Source organism: Rhinatrema bivittatum, chromosome 4 (assembly GCF_901001135.1).
Source record: "Rhinatrema bivittatum chromosome 4, aRhiBiv1.1, whole genome shotgun sequence".
In the NCBI taxonomy this organism is placed as follows: Eukaryota; Metazoa; Chordata; class Amphibia; order Gymnophiona; family Rhinatrematidae; genus Rhinatrema; species Rhinatrema bivittatum.
In genome coordinates this window covers 240,851,227-240,865,889 of record NC_042618.1, presented here as the reverse complement: position 1 = coordinate 240,865,889, position 14,663 = coordinate 240,851,227, and the positions used below count along the sequence as shown (strand labels likewise).

The following is a 14,663-nucleotide window of genomic DNA, read 5'->3' as shown; positions in this document are numbered from 1 at the left end:
AAAAGCCACAAAAACTGCAAAACTGTTTGCACAGCAACCCAATCCTTACAGGCAACATTGCGGTCAATCATGAGTAATGATGTCAGTGCAAATCTGAGTACATGGGTAGACCATGTCTTCTGAGGTAAGCAATACCCAGGTATACAGTATATTTTAGGAGGAAATTTTCAAAACTGTCTTTTGCTGCAAAGTCTATGGGTAAAAGCCCTCGTTGAAAAGTGTCTAAGGGAAAAGTACCCCAGAGGATTGTACCTGCTTTATTCATGGATAATTTTTTTTCAGCCAAAACCATGCGTGCTGTTGCCTCCCCTGGTCTAACCCCATCCTGGGAAGGCCTCCACAAAACTGGAGGTAAAAATACAGAGTGTGAAATTTTCAAAAAGCCCTTTCACCCAAGTAAATAGCTTTTAAAAATCGCCCTCTCTGTGACCTCCAACCCTATTTAGAGGCAGTAAAATGGACCAACAGTAACAAAAAACTTAAGTCTACTTTACAGTTGTTTTGAAACTTACGATCGTTGTCATGGACAATCTGGAAGTTCTTCACAGAAGCCTGAGTGACTCTCCCATGGAAGTTTAAGACATAAGATTGCGTGTCATCATTCCACACAGGAGCCTTGTTGTGCAGTTCAATGATGTGCTCCATATTTTTATTCTGCCACTTGGACAGCAAGGTTTCATGTTCCTGCACAAGGGAAACAGATGCTTCAGCAAGTGGATCCATATTTACTTTTCTTAAGTATCAAATACCATATTGTTTCAAATATATAAGACAGCTCTCTATTTCTGAGAACAATTAGAAAAATTAGCATTTCTTTTTCTCCTTCTCCACTTTATCCCTCTTCTTATTCCCTGTCCCCGTTTGCTCCTTTTTTCTCTCATTTTCTTCTCATTCCCTTCATCCTCCCATTGTTTATCTCTTTTCTCTCTCCCCTTTGTTTATTCTCTCTTCTTGACATTCAATGCTGCCATTCTCCTTGCTGGCCCAGACTGGTTGCTTCTCCTTCTACTAGGTCCAAGCAGGTGCTAACCTTCAAAAAAGAGATAGAGCAGTTTTTACACTACAACATAGGGGAAAGCAGATAGTCGCTCAGCAGCACATGATTCAGAGGGAGGTCTCGTCAAAGGATACTAAAAACATAGTTAGGGCATCCGATAGGTTCCAATAAAAGCAACAGTAGCCTACGTACCTATAAGTAAAGAACCACCTGAATTAAAAGATTCCAAAATACTCCTGTCAAGTGATCAGATTACTTATATCAACAAAATCATACTTTGAAATGTTTGTATGCTAATGCCTGAAGTCTAAAAAGTAAGATGGAAGAATTAGAATGGATAGCACAGAGTGAAAAGGTACACATAATTGGCATCTCAGGGACCTGGTGGAAGGATGATAACCAATGGGACACTGCTATATAAGGGTACAAATTATATCGCAATGATAGAGTGGATCAACCTGGTAATGGGGGAGTGACACTTTATGTTAGGGATGGCATAGTGTCCAACAGGATAAAGATCCTGCAGAAGACTAAATGCACAGTAGAATCCTTAAGGGTGGAAAGTGCATGTGTGATGGGGAAAAGTGTAGCAGTGGGGTTATACTACCATCCATTTGGTCAAAATGAACAAATGGATGATGAAAGGCTAACTGAAATTAGGGAAGCTATTAAACTTGAAGGCACAGTAATAATGGAGAAATTACTTACCTGATAATTTCGTTTTTCTCAGTATAGACAGATGGAGTCAGGACCAGGGGGTTATGTGCTCTTCTGCTAGCAGATGGGAGCTAGAGTCAGATTTCAAAGCCGACGTCACTCTAGATATACCCCTGCAGTAACCTCAGCTCTTCAATATTCTCTTCGAAAAGCCATTGTGGATATATCTTTGCTCTATAAACTTGATTAAACCTGATTGAACTGCTTCAACTGATTTAAAACTGGAGACCGCCAGTGCACTCAACCAATTAACGCCGACACCGGATAAACTGTGGGTGTCTTGAACTACGCGTATTTGCTTAGTCTCGAGGTTCACTTTCCGAGGTTCTCCTTCTCTGGGGCAGCCGTGGCCAGGATGCTGAGTCCATCAGTCTACACTAAGGAAAACAAAATTATCAGGTAAGTAATTTCCCCATTTCCTAGCGTGTAGCCAGATGGACTCAGGACCAGTGGGATGTACAAATGCTACTCCCGGACAGGGCGGGAGGTTGCCCGTGGCCCACTTAATACTGCCCTTGCAAAGGCTGTTTCTTCTCGGACCTGAACATCCAGGTGGTAGAACCTGGAGAAGGTGTGTATGAAGCACCATGTCACTGTCCGACAGATCTCGGCGGGCGACAGCAGCTTGGTTTCTGCCCAAGAGACTGCCTGGGCCCTCGTAGAATAAACCTTAACCTGTAGTGGTAAGGGCTTTCCTGCCTCTATGTAGGCTGCCTTGATTACTGGGGCACTGCGTCCTGGATCTTATCCCCGAACAGGTTATCTCTGGTACAGGGTGGATCTGCCAGTTTGTCCTGCACTTCCGGGCGTAGGTCTGAGGACTTAAGCCAGGCCCAGCGTCTAGCACTGATGCCCACTGCCGAGACTCTGGATGCTATTTCAAAAGAGTCGTAGGCAGCTCTGACTTCATGTTTGCCTGCTTCCATTCCTTTTTGTAGGATGGAGGACAAAGTTTCTTGTTATTGTTGGGACAACGTCTCCGCAAATTCCTGGACTTGTTTCCAGAGATTTCTTGTATATTGGGTCATGTATAATTGATATGCTGCAATTCGCAATATCAACAGGGACCCTTGGAAAATTCTTTGTCCCAGCGCATCCAATGCCTTCTGTTCTTTACCGGGAGGAGCAGAGGAATGTGGACGCGATCGTTTAGCCTTTTTCTGAGCTGATTCCACGACTACAGAGTGGGGGGGCAGCTGACTTTTTTGAAAACCTGGGGCTTGTTGAACCAGGTAGGTAGCATCTGTCTTTTTATTGACTGGGGGTACCGTACCTGGATGTTCCCACAGGCAGTGCATGAGGTCCAAAAGAACTCCATGCACCAGTCTTGCCATTATTTCTTTTGGAGCATTTACAAATTGTAAGACCTCCAACATCTTATGGCGAGCATCTTCCTCCGTAACCAGTGAAAAAGATATAGTCTCAGACATCTCTTTGACAAAGCTGGCAAAGGAGAGGTCTTCTGGAGGAGATCTTTGCCTTTCCTCTGGCGGTGAAGGCTCTGAGAGCAAGTCCTTGGACGTCCGTGATGAGTCATCTGAGGATGCATACCATGGATTCTAAGGACTTTCTCCTTCTCCCATTGGAGCTCCAGATGGAGGAAGCATGCCAAAGCCGAGAGGGCGGGAAGGCATCGATGGATGTGGCCCTGGCATCGATGGAATTGGTGCCGGCATCGAGGGCATCAGGGCAGATGAGGTGTGCTTGGGTACCGGTAGCCCTGATGGCTCTGGCATGAGCTCTGGCATCGACGGTTCCCGTGGAGGGACATGACCAGGAATCGATTTTTCCTTCTCCGAGGAAACAGGTACTGGAATCAGGACCTGCGGAGGCCTTGATGGATGACTCTATGCCAGCATGTCCGGTAGCAGAGGAGTCAATAAGGCACAGATGAGCATATCAAAGCACTCGAGGAGCGGTGCCATCATCGAGGAAGCCAGTTCCGGAGCCGGTATGGGGGCCGGCGCCGGCAGTGACTGGAAGCCTCGTAAGGCTTTCAGCATTGCCTCTTGGACCATGTGGTCCAATTCCTCCCGGGAAGCCAGCAGGGATGGCATGGTGATCGGGGTAGGAAGCAGGCTAGGCATCACCGGAGCCTCTACGGGGGCCCATGGAGGCTTGGTTCCCGGCACCAGTATCGGTGGGGAACGCCTAGGGGTCCCGGGTCCAGAGGAGTATGGGGGCTCCTCTCCCCGGGCCCTCTTCGCAGGTGGTTCAATGGAAGTCGATGCCACTGCGGTATCGGTGCCGTCACAGATTGGGGACGCCCATTGGTGCCAGTGTCGATGTTTCCCTCGGTGCTTGGTCCAGTCTTTCCCCGGCACAGAGGACAATGACGCCAATGTCCTCGAAGGAGTTGGTGACAGGCGGTCACCCTGTCCACGGTGCTCCTGGCGAATCGTCTCAGAGGTCGATGGATCCTCCATGGCTGGTGGCGCTTGAACTGGCGTCGATGGAGCAGTATGTTTTGAAGCAAACAACTGCTCCATTTTATCCAGGCGAGTGCGACGGCCTTTGGGGGTCATTTGTGCACAACTAGGTCATCGACGAACGTCGTGTGAGGGGCCTAAGCACAAACACAGACATCATGCAGGTCCGTTATGGACATGGTCCTCAGACACTCGGGGCATTTCCTAAACTCAGTCGCCATGTTAAAATTTGGCAGGCGCGCGGTCGGTGACTGTTGGGCACCGAAGCGGTAAGCTGCCGGCAATCGACCGCAAGTACCAGAAAAAACATTTACCTAGCATTGGATGGAACGGAGTGCAATGGGGGACCCTGGTGAAGGTGTTTTGAGAAGATAAACTTCAAATAGTTCCATGAGGAAAGTTGTGAGAAATTTCTCACAGAGCTCCTAAACCACGAGGCAACTGCTGCATGGAAAAAAAGAGACTGAAGGGGGACCCCTGGTGGATGCAGGGTTAATGGCATGCTGGGCATGCTCAGTGTGCCAGTCAAAGTTCTAGAAACTTTGACAAAAGTGTTCCCTGACAGGGCTCCATCTGATAATGTCACCCATATGTGAGGACTACCATCCTGCTTGTCCTGGGAGAAATTACTACTTACCTAATAATTTCCGTTTCTTTAGTACAGACAGGTGAATCCAAAATCAGTGGGTTATGCACCTCTACTAACAGATGGAGACGGAGCAAAGCTGACATCACAGTATATATACTCCTGCAGTGACATCAACCCGCCAAGTATTCCTGCAAAAGCCAACTGTGGACAAACTAACAAAACTTAATTATTAACAGATAACCATTCCAGCACTCACTCAACAGGAAAATACTGAGTTCAGACAAAGAGAGTAATAATACTAGTCTAGTGACTGGATTGACACTTACCAGTACTCCCTGGAATACATAGCCATGCAGGAGAACCATAGCACAACATTCGGCAGCCAAAGGCGGGAAGGTGGATTCACCTGTCTGTACTAAAAAAGGGAGATTATCAGGTAAGTAGTAATTTCTCCTTTCTTAGTGTTCAGAGAGGTGAATCCAAAACCAGTGGGATGTACCCAAGCTACTCCCAAACAGGGCGGCAGGCTACCTGTGGTCTAATCAAAATCGCACGTGAGAAGGCTGAGTCCTTACGTACCTGCACATCCAGGTGATAATGCCTGGAAAAGGTGTGCAAAGAGGACCATTTTGTAGCTCGGCAAATGTCGATGGCAGACAACAATCTAACCTCCACCCATGACACTGCCTGAGCCCTAGTGGAATGAGCCCTAACCTGACTAGGCAACGGCTGCTCAGCATCCACATATGCGGCCGTGACCATCTCCTTAATCCAGCGAGCTATTGTAACCCGCGACACCAGTTCGCCCTATTTACTTCCACTGTGAAGAACAAACAGGCGATCCATCTTCCTGAGAGGTTTAGAAACCTCCAAATACCTCAAGATATGCCTCTTGACATCCAAGGGCTGTAACAGGCGATATTCCTCCACATCCCTTTCCCTGTCCAGAGACGGCAGGGAAATGGACTGATTCAAGTGAAAATTCAAGATCACTTTTGGCAAAAAGGAAGGAACAGTAAGCAGCTGTATCGCCCCCGGGGTCATTTGTAGAAACAGCTCTTGACAAGACAAGGCCTGCTGTTCAGATACCCTACCTGCTAAACAAATTGCCACTTTCAGAAAGTGCAATTGTTTTCAGACAGCTGGGTCCAGGGGGTACAGTCCTGCCAAGACACGTCCCCCTCAAGATCAATTCATTCTTGGATGGCCTCCATTATAGGGAAGAAACATAAGGCTTTACACAAAGAAATCAAAATGGGATCTTTCTTTGGCTCAGACATGAATTCAACCCCAGGTACTCCCAGCATCTTCAGTGTCTGGGAAATCAGAGCCAGTAACTCATCTCTAAGAATGAACAACACAGTTCTATATGGCTCCAATCCCAGAGGAATTTCCCCATCCTCCAGGGAGTAAGGATTGGCTTCATCATCTGTGCCATCTGGGTCCTTATTGGGAAGGCTGGCAGCCAATCTAGGCATATCCCAACGCTTACCCACAGCACCAGGTGTGCAGGATTTCACCAAACTCGACCCTGACCTATTAAGATTGGCTGGGGCCAAGGACTGTGCATGAAGAAAGGACTGCAGTCCTTGAAAAAATTATCCCCCCAGAAAAGGCAGAGGGATCCACGCCAAAACCAGGGGGCACCTGTCCTGTGCGCACTGAACTATCTTCCCCCACTGACAAACCAATTAAGGTTCTGGCAGCTTTTTTACCATTCCTGCACCAGGCTGGGAAGAACTGGGCTTAGTAAATCCCAGGTTGGAATGCCCAAATATGACAAGTAACACATAGGGCAAGATCCTTAGGCTTCTTTGCTATAGGTATCTATCAATCTGCCAATGCACCTTAGCAGGCGTCTGACAATAGCACGCCCATAATTTAGGCACCCAAAAATTAGGTGCTCAACACTGTGCTTTGATAAACGCACAAACTGAACTCTCCCAGAACGCTCAGATAGTGCATGGAAAAAAGTTCGTGCTGCGTGTTTGTGTGCACAATTGAGCGCCCCGGAAGGCGCTCCTATGCACCTAACTAGGTGCCCAACCAGACGCCCAATTAGGCACACAGCTAAGTGCACAACGGGATGCCCAACTGGATGCACAAGCACAAACCGACGGAACTGAAGAGGGCAATCTTGGACGCAGAAAAACGTGCGTAAATGCTGCTGCAGCCTACCACGTGGTGAACAAGACAAGCTTGAGAGCGGAGCCTAGCCAAAAGGCTGCTCAAACCACCAGGCTGCCCACGCCCCGAAGCTCCCCTGGAGGCGCACCAAGCACAAAGATTGGAGGAGAGAAGAATTCCTACAAAAACTCCCCATATCGATTGTATATCAATTGTATATAAGACTTCTATCCCATTTCTTTCTCTCATACCCAGCTTTTCTCTTTTCCAATTGTGTTTTATAAAATTCATTCTATTTATTTATAGACTTATAAATTCAGTGAGATAATTTGCTTTGTACCACTATATTATTTTTCCCTTTCATTGTTCCACTGTTCTCTCCCCCCCCCCCCCAGTTAACAAGTTTATTGTAAAGCACTATTGCATATGTTCGTTAACAAGTTTATTGTAAAGTTTATTGTTTATTATAAATGTTTATTGTTTTTTGTAAAGCACTGTTGCACATGTTTGTTCTATTTGGCACAGCTGCAATGTTTCTGTTAATTGTGAACTGATGTGAGGTTACTAAACAAATGTCAGTATATAAAAACGGCAAATAAATAAATAAAATAAATATATTTTACTCTTTACCTGAGCTCAGCCTGTTCCGGCTGAGTAGAGAATCGGTCTCCGGCTGCGGGGGAGAGGACATATACCTTCACTGCCGCGCTCGGCTTCCTACACCCGCTGCCTTTCAGCTATTTTTTTTTTTTTACAGCTAAGACCATGCCGGCTGAAAACCAGCTACTGGACCAAGGCACTCAGGAATTCTCGATTGAGGGAGGAAACATAAGGTATCACCACAGGAGAGTGGGGCAAATTCAATTTCCTTCTTTTTTATCCTTCTAAAACTTAAATCAATCTCCAGTAGGGAAATGCACGTCTACCATCTGCTGGAGACAGAGAATACCGGCGGGCTGATGTCACTGCAGGGGTACATATACTATGATGTCTGCTTTGCTCTGTTTCCATCTGCTGGTAGAGGTGCATAACCTACTGGTTTTGGATTCACCTTTCCGAATGCTAAGAAAATTTGTATTTTGCTAATCAGCCGAACCTCACACTCCACATCCCCCCCAAAAGGCTAGCACCTCGAGGCATGTCCACCAAACATGTAGATGTGTGCCCTCAAGCCCACATCCTCACCAACACAATGGGGATGCCAGGCAAGAGAAGTCTGTAAAAAAGGTCAGATGATGATATACTCTATGTAATAGTTTAACCATAAGGTTGACCCTTTTTTGCATACATTGACACAGAATATGCAGTCAACCATATCAAGTCCCGACCTGTGGCATCCAGCGAGAACTGCAGATCCTCATTCCATTTGTGTATTATAGAGGAAACTTTCCATGGAATCTCATCAGAGTCTGTAATACCGTTATAAAGTCAGGATATGACCCTCCCCTTTATAGCTGGGGTCATGCAGAAGCGCTCAACTGAACTCTGAGTTCTAGGGGTTCATCCTTCCCCCTTCAGTTTATGCAAAGAACATTGCAGTTGCAAATAAATGCAGTGAGTCTTCTGCTCGATTTGATAATCAGCAACCAGGTCCCCAAACTCACGAAACCGTTCTTGGGCAATGATGGGACTGCTACGCAAAGCTCGTCTGACAGCTAATGATGTTACGAGTAAACCCTTCATTAATTTTGATACCAAAGGATGAAGGGAGATCAGTTTACCTGAGGGTGGAGCACTAAGGTGCACTTTCACTGATGTACTAAGTCACAGTGTGAAGAAGATAAACAAGTACTGAAACAGATCTCTAGGATTACAGGAAAAAGGGTTGAGAGATGAGCAACATTTCTATTTAAGCCCATATGCCCTTTTGATGGATAGCTTCCTGGCCGAAATCACAATATCCTCAACTTCCTCAGATAGCGACAACAAAGAAACCACTGACCACTCAACATCCATGCCGTCAAGTCAGGGCCAGTGATTCCTGTTCAGCTGCTCTTTGCAAATAATTACTGTGCTACGCCTCCCACAGATTCTAATGGAGCCCTTCATGAGCTTCTTTTTTTCACTAACAATAACATTATGAGTGTCTGAACACTGTTTATAGTTACACAGGGGTGAGAGTAAGGTTACCAGATTTCTAATGAACAAATCTGGGACACGTATTTACCATTGTGCCAATAGTTATTGTGCAGTATTTGGGGATAGAGGGTGAGAGACCTGTTGTCTGGTGGACTATCCCTATAAAACATGGTAGTAATCTACCACACTAATATACCTAAAAGCATATTCTTTAAATTTGCCTCCACAAAATATTTCAAAACCAGTACAAAACCCTCAGGGCTCTTAGGTATTTCTTGCATACAAGAGAATTAGTTATGCAGCAGAAAAAAAATTAGGCAACAAAATTCTGACATATCCAGGTCAGACTTTGAACTGGGACCCAGGATATTTTATACTGATAGTTTTTCTGGCTTAAATTTTCTGTCTCAGCATGTCTTTAAAATTCTCTGTTCTAATTTCTGAGTCTTTTTTTGTTCTCTCTCTTTCTCTATTGTGTCCTTTTCTTTTCTCTTTTAAATTCTTTCCCTTCTTTATCTTTTTCCTTGAAAGTGGACATTTTAATGCTTTTTCTTCCTTCTCTTTTTGTTCTCTTTGCCTCCTATGCAGATTCTTCTTACTTGCTTACCTTTTCCTGTTCCTCTACCTTTCTCTCCTCTCCTCTTTTTTTTTTTTTTTTAATTTTATTTTTATTGAAATTTCAATTTCAATACATTGAAAACATTGTTATTGAAGAAAAAAAACTAGAAAATACAAATAAGCCAGAGTAATATTATTCTCCAAATCTAAACATAGGGGTGGATTTTCAGAGCCCTGCGCGCCGGTGCGCCTATGTTCAATAGGCCTACCGGCGCGCGCAGACCCCGGGACTCGCGTAAGTCCCGGGGTTTTCCGAGGGGGGCGTGTCGGGGGCGGGCCCGATCCGCGCGGCGTTTTCGGGGCGGGACGTAGCGTTTCGGGGGCGGGCCCGGGGGCATGGTTACGGCCCGGGGGCGTGGCCGCGCCCTCCGGACCCGCCCCCAGGTCGCGTCCCGGTGTGCTAGCGGCCCGCGGGGATTTACGTCTCCCTCCGGGAGGCGTAAATCCCCCAACAAAGGTAAGGGGGGGGTTTAGACAGGGCCGGGCGGGTGGGTTAGGTAGGGGAAGGTGAGGGGAGGGCAAAAGAAAGTTCCCTTCGAGGCCGCTCCGATTTCGGAGCGGCCTCGGAGGGAACGGAGGTAGGCTGTGCGGCTCGGCGCGCGCCGGCTATACGGAATCGATAGCCTTGCGTGCGCCGATCCCGGATTTTAGCGGCTACGCGCGTATCTACTAAAATCCAGCGTACTTTTGTTGGCGCCTGATGCGCCAACAAAAGTACGCCAAATCGCGCTATTTGAAAATCTACCCCATAGGAAACATAATTAGTTACATATTATAGGAATAAGAGGAGAACCAAATATAAAGCGGATTCATAAGAAAAACATGAGAACTTGCTATTTCACCATGCCATGCAACATATATTTTCCTACCCCAGCACCTCATAGAACAAATTAAGAGTGTGAGTCCAGGTATAAACGTAGTTGTTGTGGATCTGAAAAAATATATCTATCATTTTGATGAATCAGGACACAACGACAGGGAAATCTCAGGTAAAATTTGGCGCCCCGAGAGAGCACCTCATTTTTCATTGAAAGAAAAAACTTCCTTTTTTCTTGCGTCTTTTTAGTAATATCTGGAAAGATTCTTACTTGATATCCATAGAACAACTGTTGTTGTTTCCTAAACGATAATCTCAATATATTATCTCTGTCCATAGCCTGCATAAAGGTCACAAACAAAGTTGCTCTTGCTTCGATCTTAGCTTCAAAAGATTTTTTCCAAAAAGTCTGTAAGACTATCAAACACACTATTGTCCCATTCTTCTTGTTGTTGACTAGCTTCTTTACCAGGAAGATAATAAATTTTTGAAATCTCAGGCAGATTATTTCCAGAAAATCCCAGGATATTAGTTAGATAACTTTTAAGGAGATCTTTTGAATTCGCCCATTTTGTTTTTGGGAAATTAAGAAATCTTAAATTATTTCTCCTTATTTCATTTTCCAGGAAGTCCATCCTTTTAGAAACCATATCCTCTGATTTTATTAAGTTAAATTGAACTTCTTTTAAGTCCTTTATTTCCTTCTCAGCATTTTTAAGGGACTTTCCAACTTTCTGTAAATTGTTTTCCAGGTGTTGAGTTATATCCATATTACGCTTAACAGCATTTGTTAGATCGTTCATAGCTGTATTCATCTTTGTAAGTACTTTCCAAATCTCGGTCAAGTTATTTTATCCGGCATTACCAACTCAGTATTCAATACTACATGTATCCCAGAGTCCTCACCTCTTATCTCTATGAGTCCCTTCTTGCCTTGATCCTCCTGCCGTACTTCATCCTTATTCTCTCCGGAGCCATGATCTTCCAGGCTCACCGAGGTCGATGGTAACTCCCCATCTCCTCTCTGAGAGTCTCCAAGGATTTGAGATGTCTGTAATCGCGGCAGTATTTTCAGATGTTCCATCCCCCCTTCAATCTGGGGTCTATAGGGCATGAAGGGAGCCGCTGGAGCACCGGGGCTGAGTGACACTTCCTTGGCCTGGGCGTCCGACGGCCACTCTCCATTTGCAACGCCAGCAGCCTCACCCTCCGGTGTTTGTTGCATGGTCCGTAAGACCTCTTTGATCCGCGTTTGCCGCATTAGGGCTTCAGGAGTCGAGGTAAGGATTTCACGAATCCTTGCCTTTCTCTTCGAGTGAGGCATAAGTATTATTAGGCAATATTCAATAGGCAAGGATTCTAAATGAAGAAACCGCAGAGCAGAGAGGCTTCCGTGTTACGGTGCGGCGGCCATCTTGGTTCCCCCTGCACTCTCTCCTCTTTTTTATATGCTTTCTCCTCCATTCATCTCCCCACATTATCTTCACCCATGAAACCCAGTGTCCTCTATCATTCCAACCTTGTTCCTTCTCCCATCATGGGTCCTCTTTCCCTCCATCCTCATTTCCTTTCTTCCTCACATTTCCACCTAGCTAGAGTACTTGCTTCCTCAGTCACCAGTTTTCCTGGTCCCTGACTCCCATCCTTCAGTTCTCTCTCCCTGAGTCCTTGGTCCTCTTTGTCTCCTTTCCTCCATCCTGAGTCCATTTTCCTACTCCTTAACTTCCATGTCCTCCTTGACCTTCCTCTCTCTGCCTCCCTCCCCTGCCAACATCCCAGGTTCAATTTTCCTTCTCCTCAATTCCCAGAATGTTCCCTCCACATTCCCTCTCCTTGACTCCCAGAAAGATCTTCCCACTTCCCCCTTTTAACCTTGGAGAGCTTTCTCCATACACCCTTCCACTTTATTGAAGGCTTTTCCCATGTCCTCATCCCATCCCAGAGGGCTCTCCCTGCATTTTCCTCCTTCTCCCTAAAGTCCCTTCATTTCTTCCCCCAAAAGCTTTCCCACATCTCCTCCACAATTTCCCCTGATTCCTTCTGCCCTGCAAGTGCAGCTTGGCCTTCTCCTGATCCTCCTCATTCGGCAGAAGGAGTGGCACTTAACAGTGTCAACTTCTTGGTTATGTAGGTCCACTCCCATGGTATGAGCTTTGTGGAACCCACTGATCTTGTGACTCATACCGTGAGACTGGCCCCTCACAGCAAAAGGTGATGCTTTGTAGCCAGAAGGGAGGTGCAGTGGGGAGTAGAGAGGATAAGCCAGGTACCCTGAAGCCAAATTGTTGAGAATGTAAACACGAGTGTAAATTTAAAAACTCTTAACAGTTGTTTTAAGACAGTTTTTTCGAGGACCTTAGTTATAAAAGGTAGATTTGAGATGGGTCTATAATTGTTAAAATTATCAGGGGGAAGCATTGATTTCTTTAGAATTGACTTAACATATGCCTTTTTATGGATGTCAGAGATGTTCCTTCATTTAGAGAAAAATTCACTAATTACCATAAAAAGGGAGAAATTTCTTCCTTCAGACATTTAAATGATACGTTAGATCATTCACTTAGGGGGCAAAAATTGGAATTTAGTTTCCCCATAACAGAACAAATTTCAGTAGGATTAGTTTCCTCTAATGATACCCATAACACTGGTAAAGATAAAGTATTTTCAAATATTTCTCTTAGTCTGTCTTATTGTTTTACACTTAACTTGCCAATGCTTATTCTTTTTCTATTTTGTTCAGATGGATCCTCCCTTCCAGTGTTTGAAGGAGGTTTGTTTTGGTTAAAATGCCTCTTTTACTTTGCCTTTTAACCAAACTGGCAGTCGTTTGGCCTTCCTTCCACCTTTCTTAATGTGTGGATTACATATGGACTGCACTTCTAAGATGAAATTTGTAAACAATGTCCACACCTATTGTATACTCTTAACCTTTGTAGCTGCACATTTCAGCTTTTTTATATCTTCCTCATTTTATCAAAGTCTCCCTTTTGAAAGCTTAGTATTAGAGCTGTAGATTTACTTATTATCCCCCTATCAGTCAATTCAAATTTGATCATGTTATGATCACTATTGACAAGTGGCCCCACCACTGTTACCTCTCTCATCAAATCCTGTGTGCCACTAAAAAATTAGATCTAAAAGATCTGAACCAATTGCTCCATGAAACAGTCATTTATTCTATCTAGGAACTTTATCTCTCTAGCATGTCCTGATGTTATATTTACCCAGTCAATATTTGGGTAATTGAAATCTCCCATTATTACTGCATTGCCAAATTAGTTAGCTTCTCTTATTTCTCTTAGCATTTCATTGTCTGTCTCATCATTTTGGCCAGGTGGATGGTAATATACTCCTATCACTATACTCTTCCCCAATACACATGAGAGTTCTACCTATAAAGATTCTACTATGCATTTAATCTCTTGCAGGATCTTTATCCTGTTGTATTCTATGCCATACTGAACATAAAACACCACCCCACCCATAAGTTGATCCACCGTATCACTGCGGTATAATTTATACTCTGGTATAGCACTATCCCATTGGTTATCTTCCTTCTACCAGGTCCCTGAGATGTCAATTATGTTTACATCTTCATTCAGTGCTATACACTCTAATTCTCCCATTTTACTTCTTAGACTTCTGGCATTGGCATACAAACATTTACTTATTTGCTTTCTGTTTGTTATTAACAATCTACTTTTCAGTTGACAGGGATAATTTGGAATCTTTTAACTCAGGTGGTAGTTTACTTATAGGCACATGGCTACTTTTATTTTTTATTGGAACCTCTTCATTGGAATGCCCTAACTCTCCTGTTTTGTTAGTATCCTTTGAAGTTACCGCCCTCTGAACCATGCGTGTACATTTAACAAATCAATGTGATGTTTTTTTTTTTGTTTTTTTTTTTGTTTTTTTTTGAAATATATTTATTGAATTTTTCAGTTACAACCTACAACGGCATGTTAACAATACAAATCAGCAACGTGCAACAAAAAGAACCATTCCCCCCCACTCCCTCCCTTCCCCCCCCCCCCAAACGTCCTGGTGGTCAGCTCTAGATCTCTGTTCCTGGCAAAGGTAGTCGTCTTCTCAAATGGGCGCTTGCAGGATAAATCCCTTGGGAACACGTAGGAGCGCCTTCCTCATGTGGCGTCCGCTGTGTGGTCTGTATCCGGGCCTGGGTCCCATGGGTCCATGGTCAGTCTTGTAGTCGGAGCTAGATAAGTCGTAAAAGCATTCCATATGCGGGAGGTAAGCACACCCCTCCGGGGCTCCTTATAGGATAGT

The 14,663-nt window shown here is 44.8% G+C and overlaps 1 protein-coding gene across 2 annotated transcripts in view; it reads right to left on the bottom strand.

The window, feature by feature from the left end:
• The window catches only part of TULP3 (TUB like protein 3), a 186,380-nt gene that overhangs the window by 11,929 nt on the left and 159,788 nt on the right, over positions 1 to 14,663 (bottom strand). For both annotated transcript variants that reach the window (XM_029599970.1, XM_029599971.1), the window contains exon 10: positions 513 to 684. In XM_029599970.1, the coding sequence (XP_029455830.1) occupies positions 513 to 684 (172 nt within the window). The remainder of the gene's footprint in view (positions 1 to 512; positions 685 to 14,663) is intronic.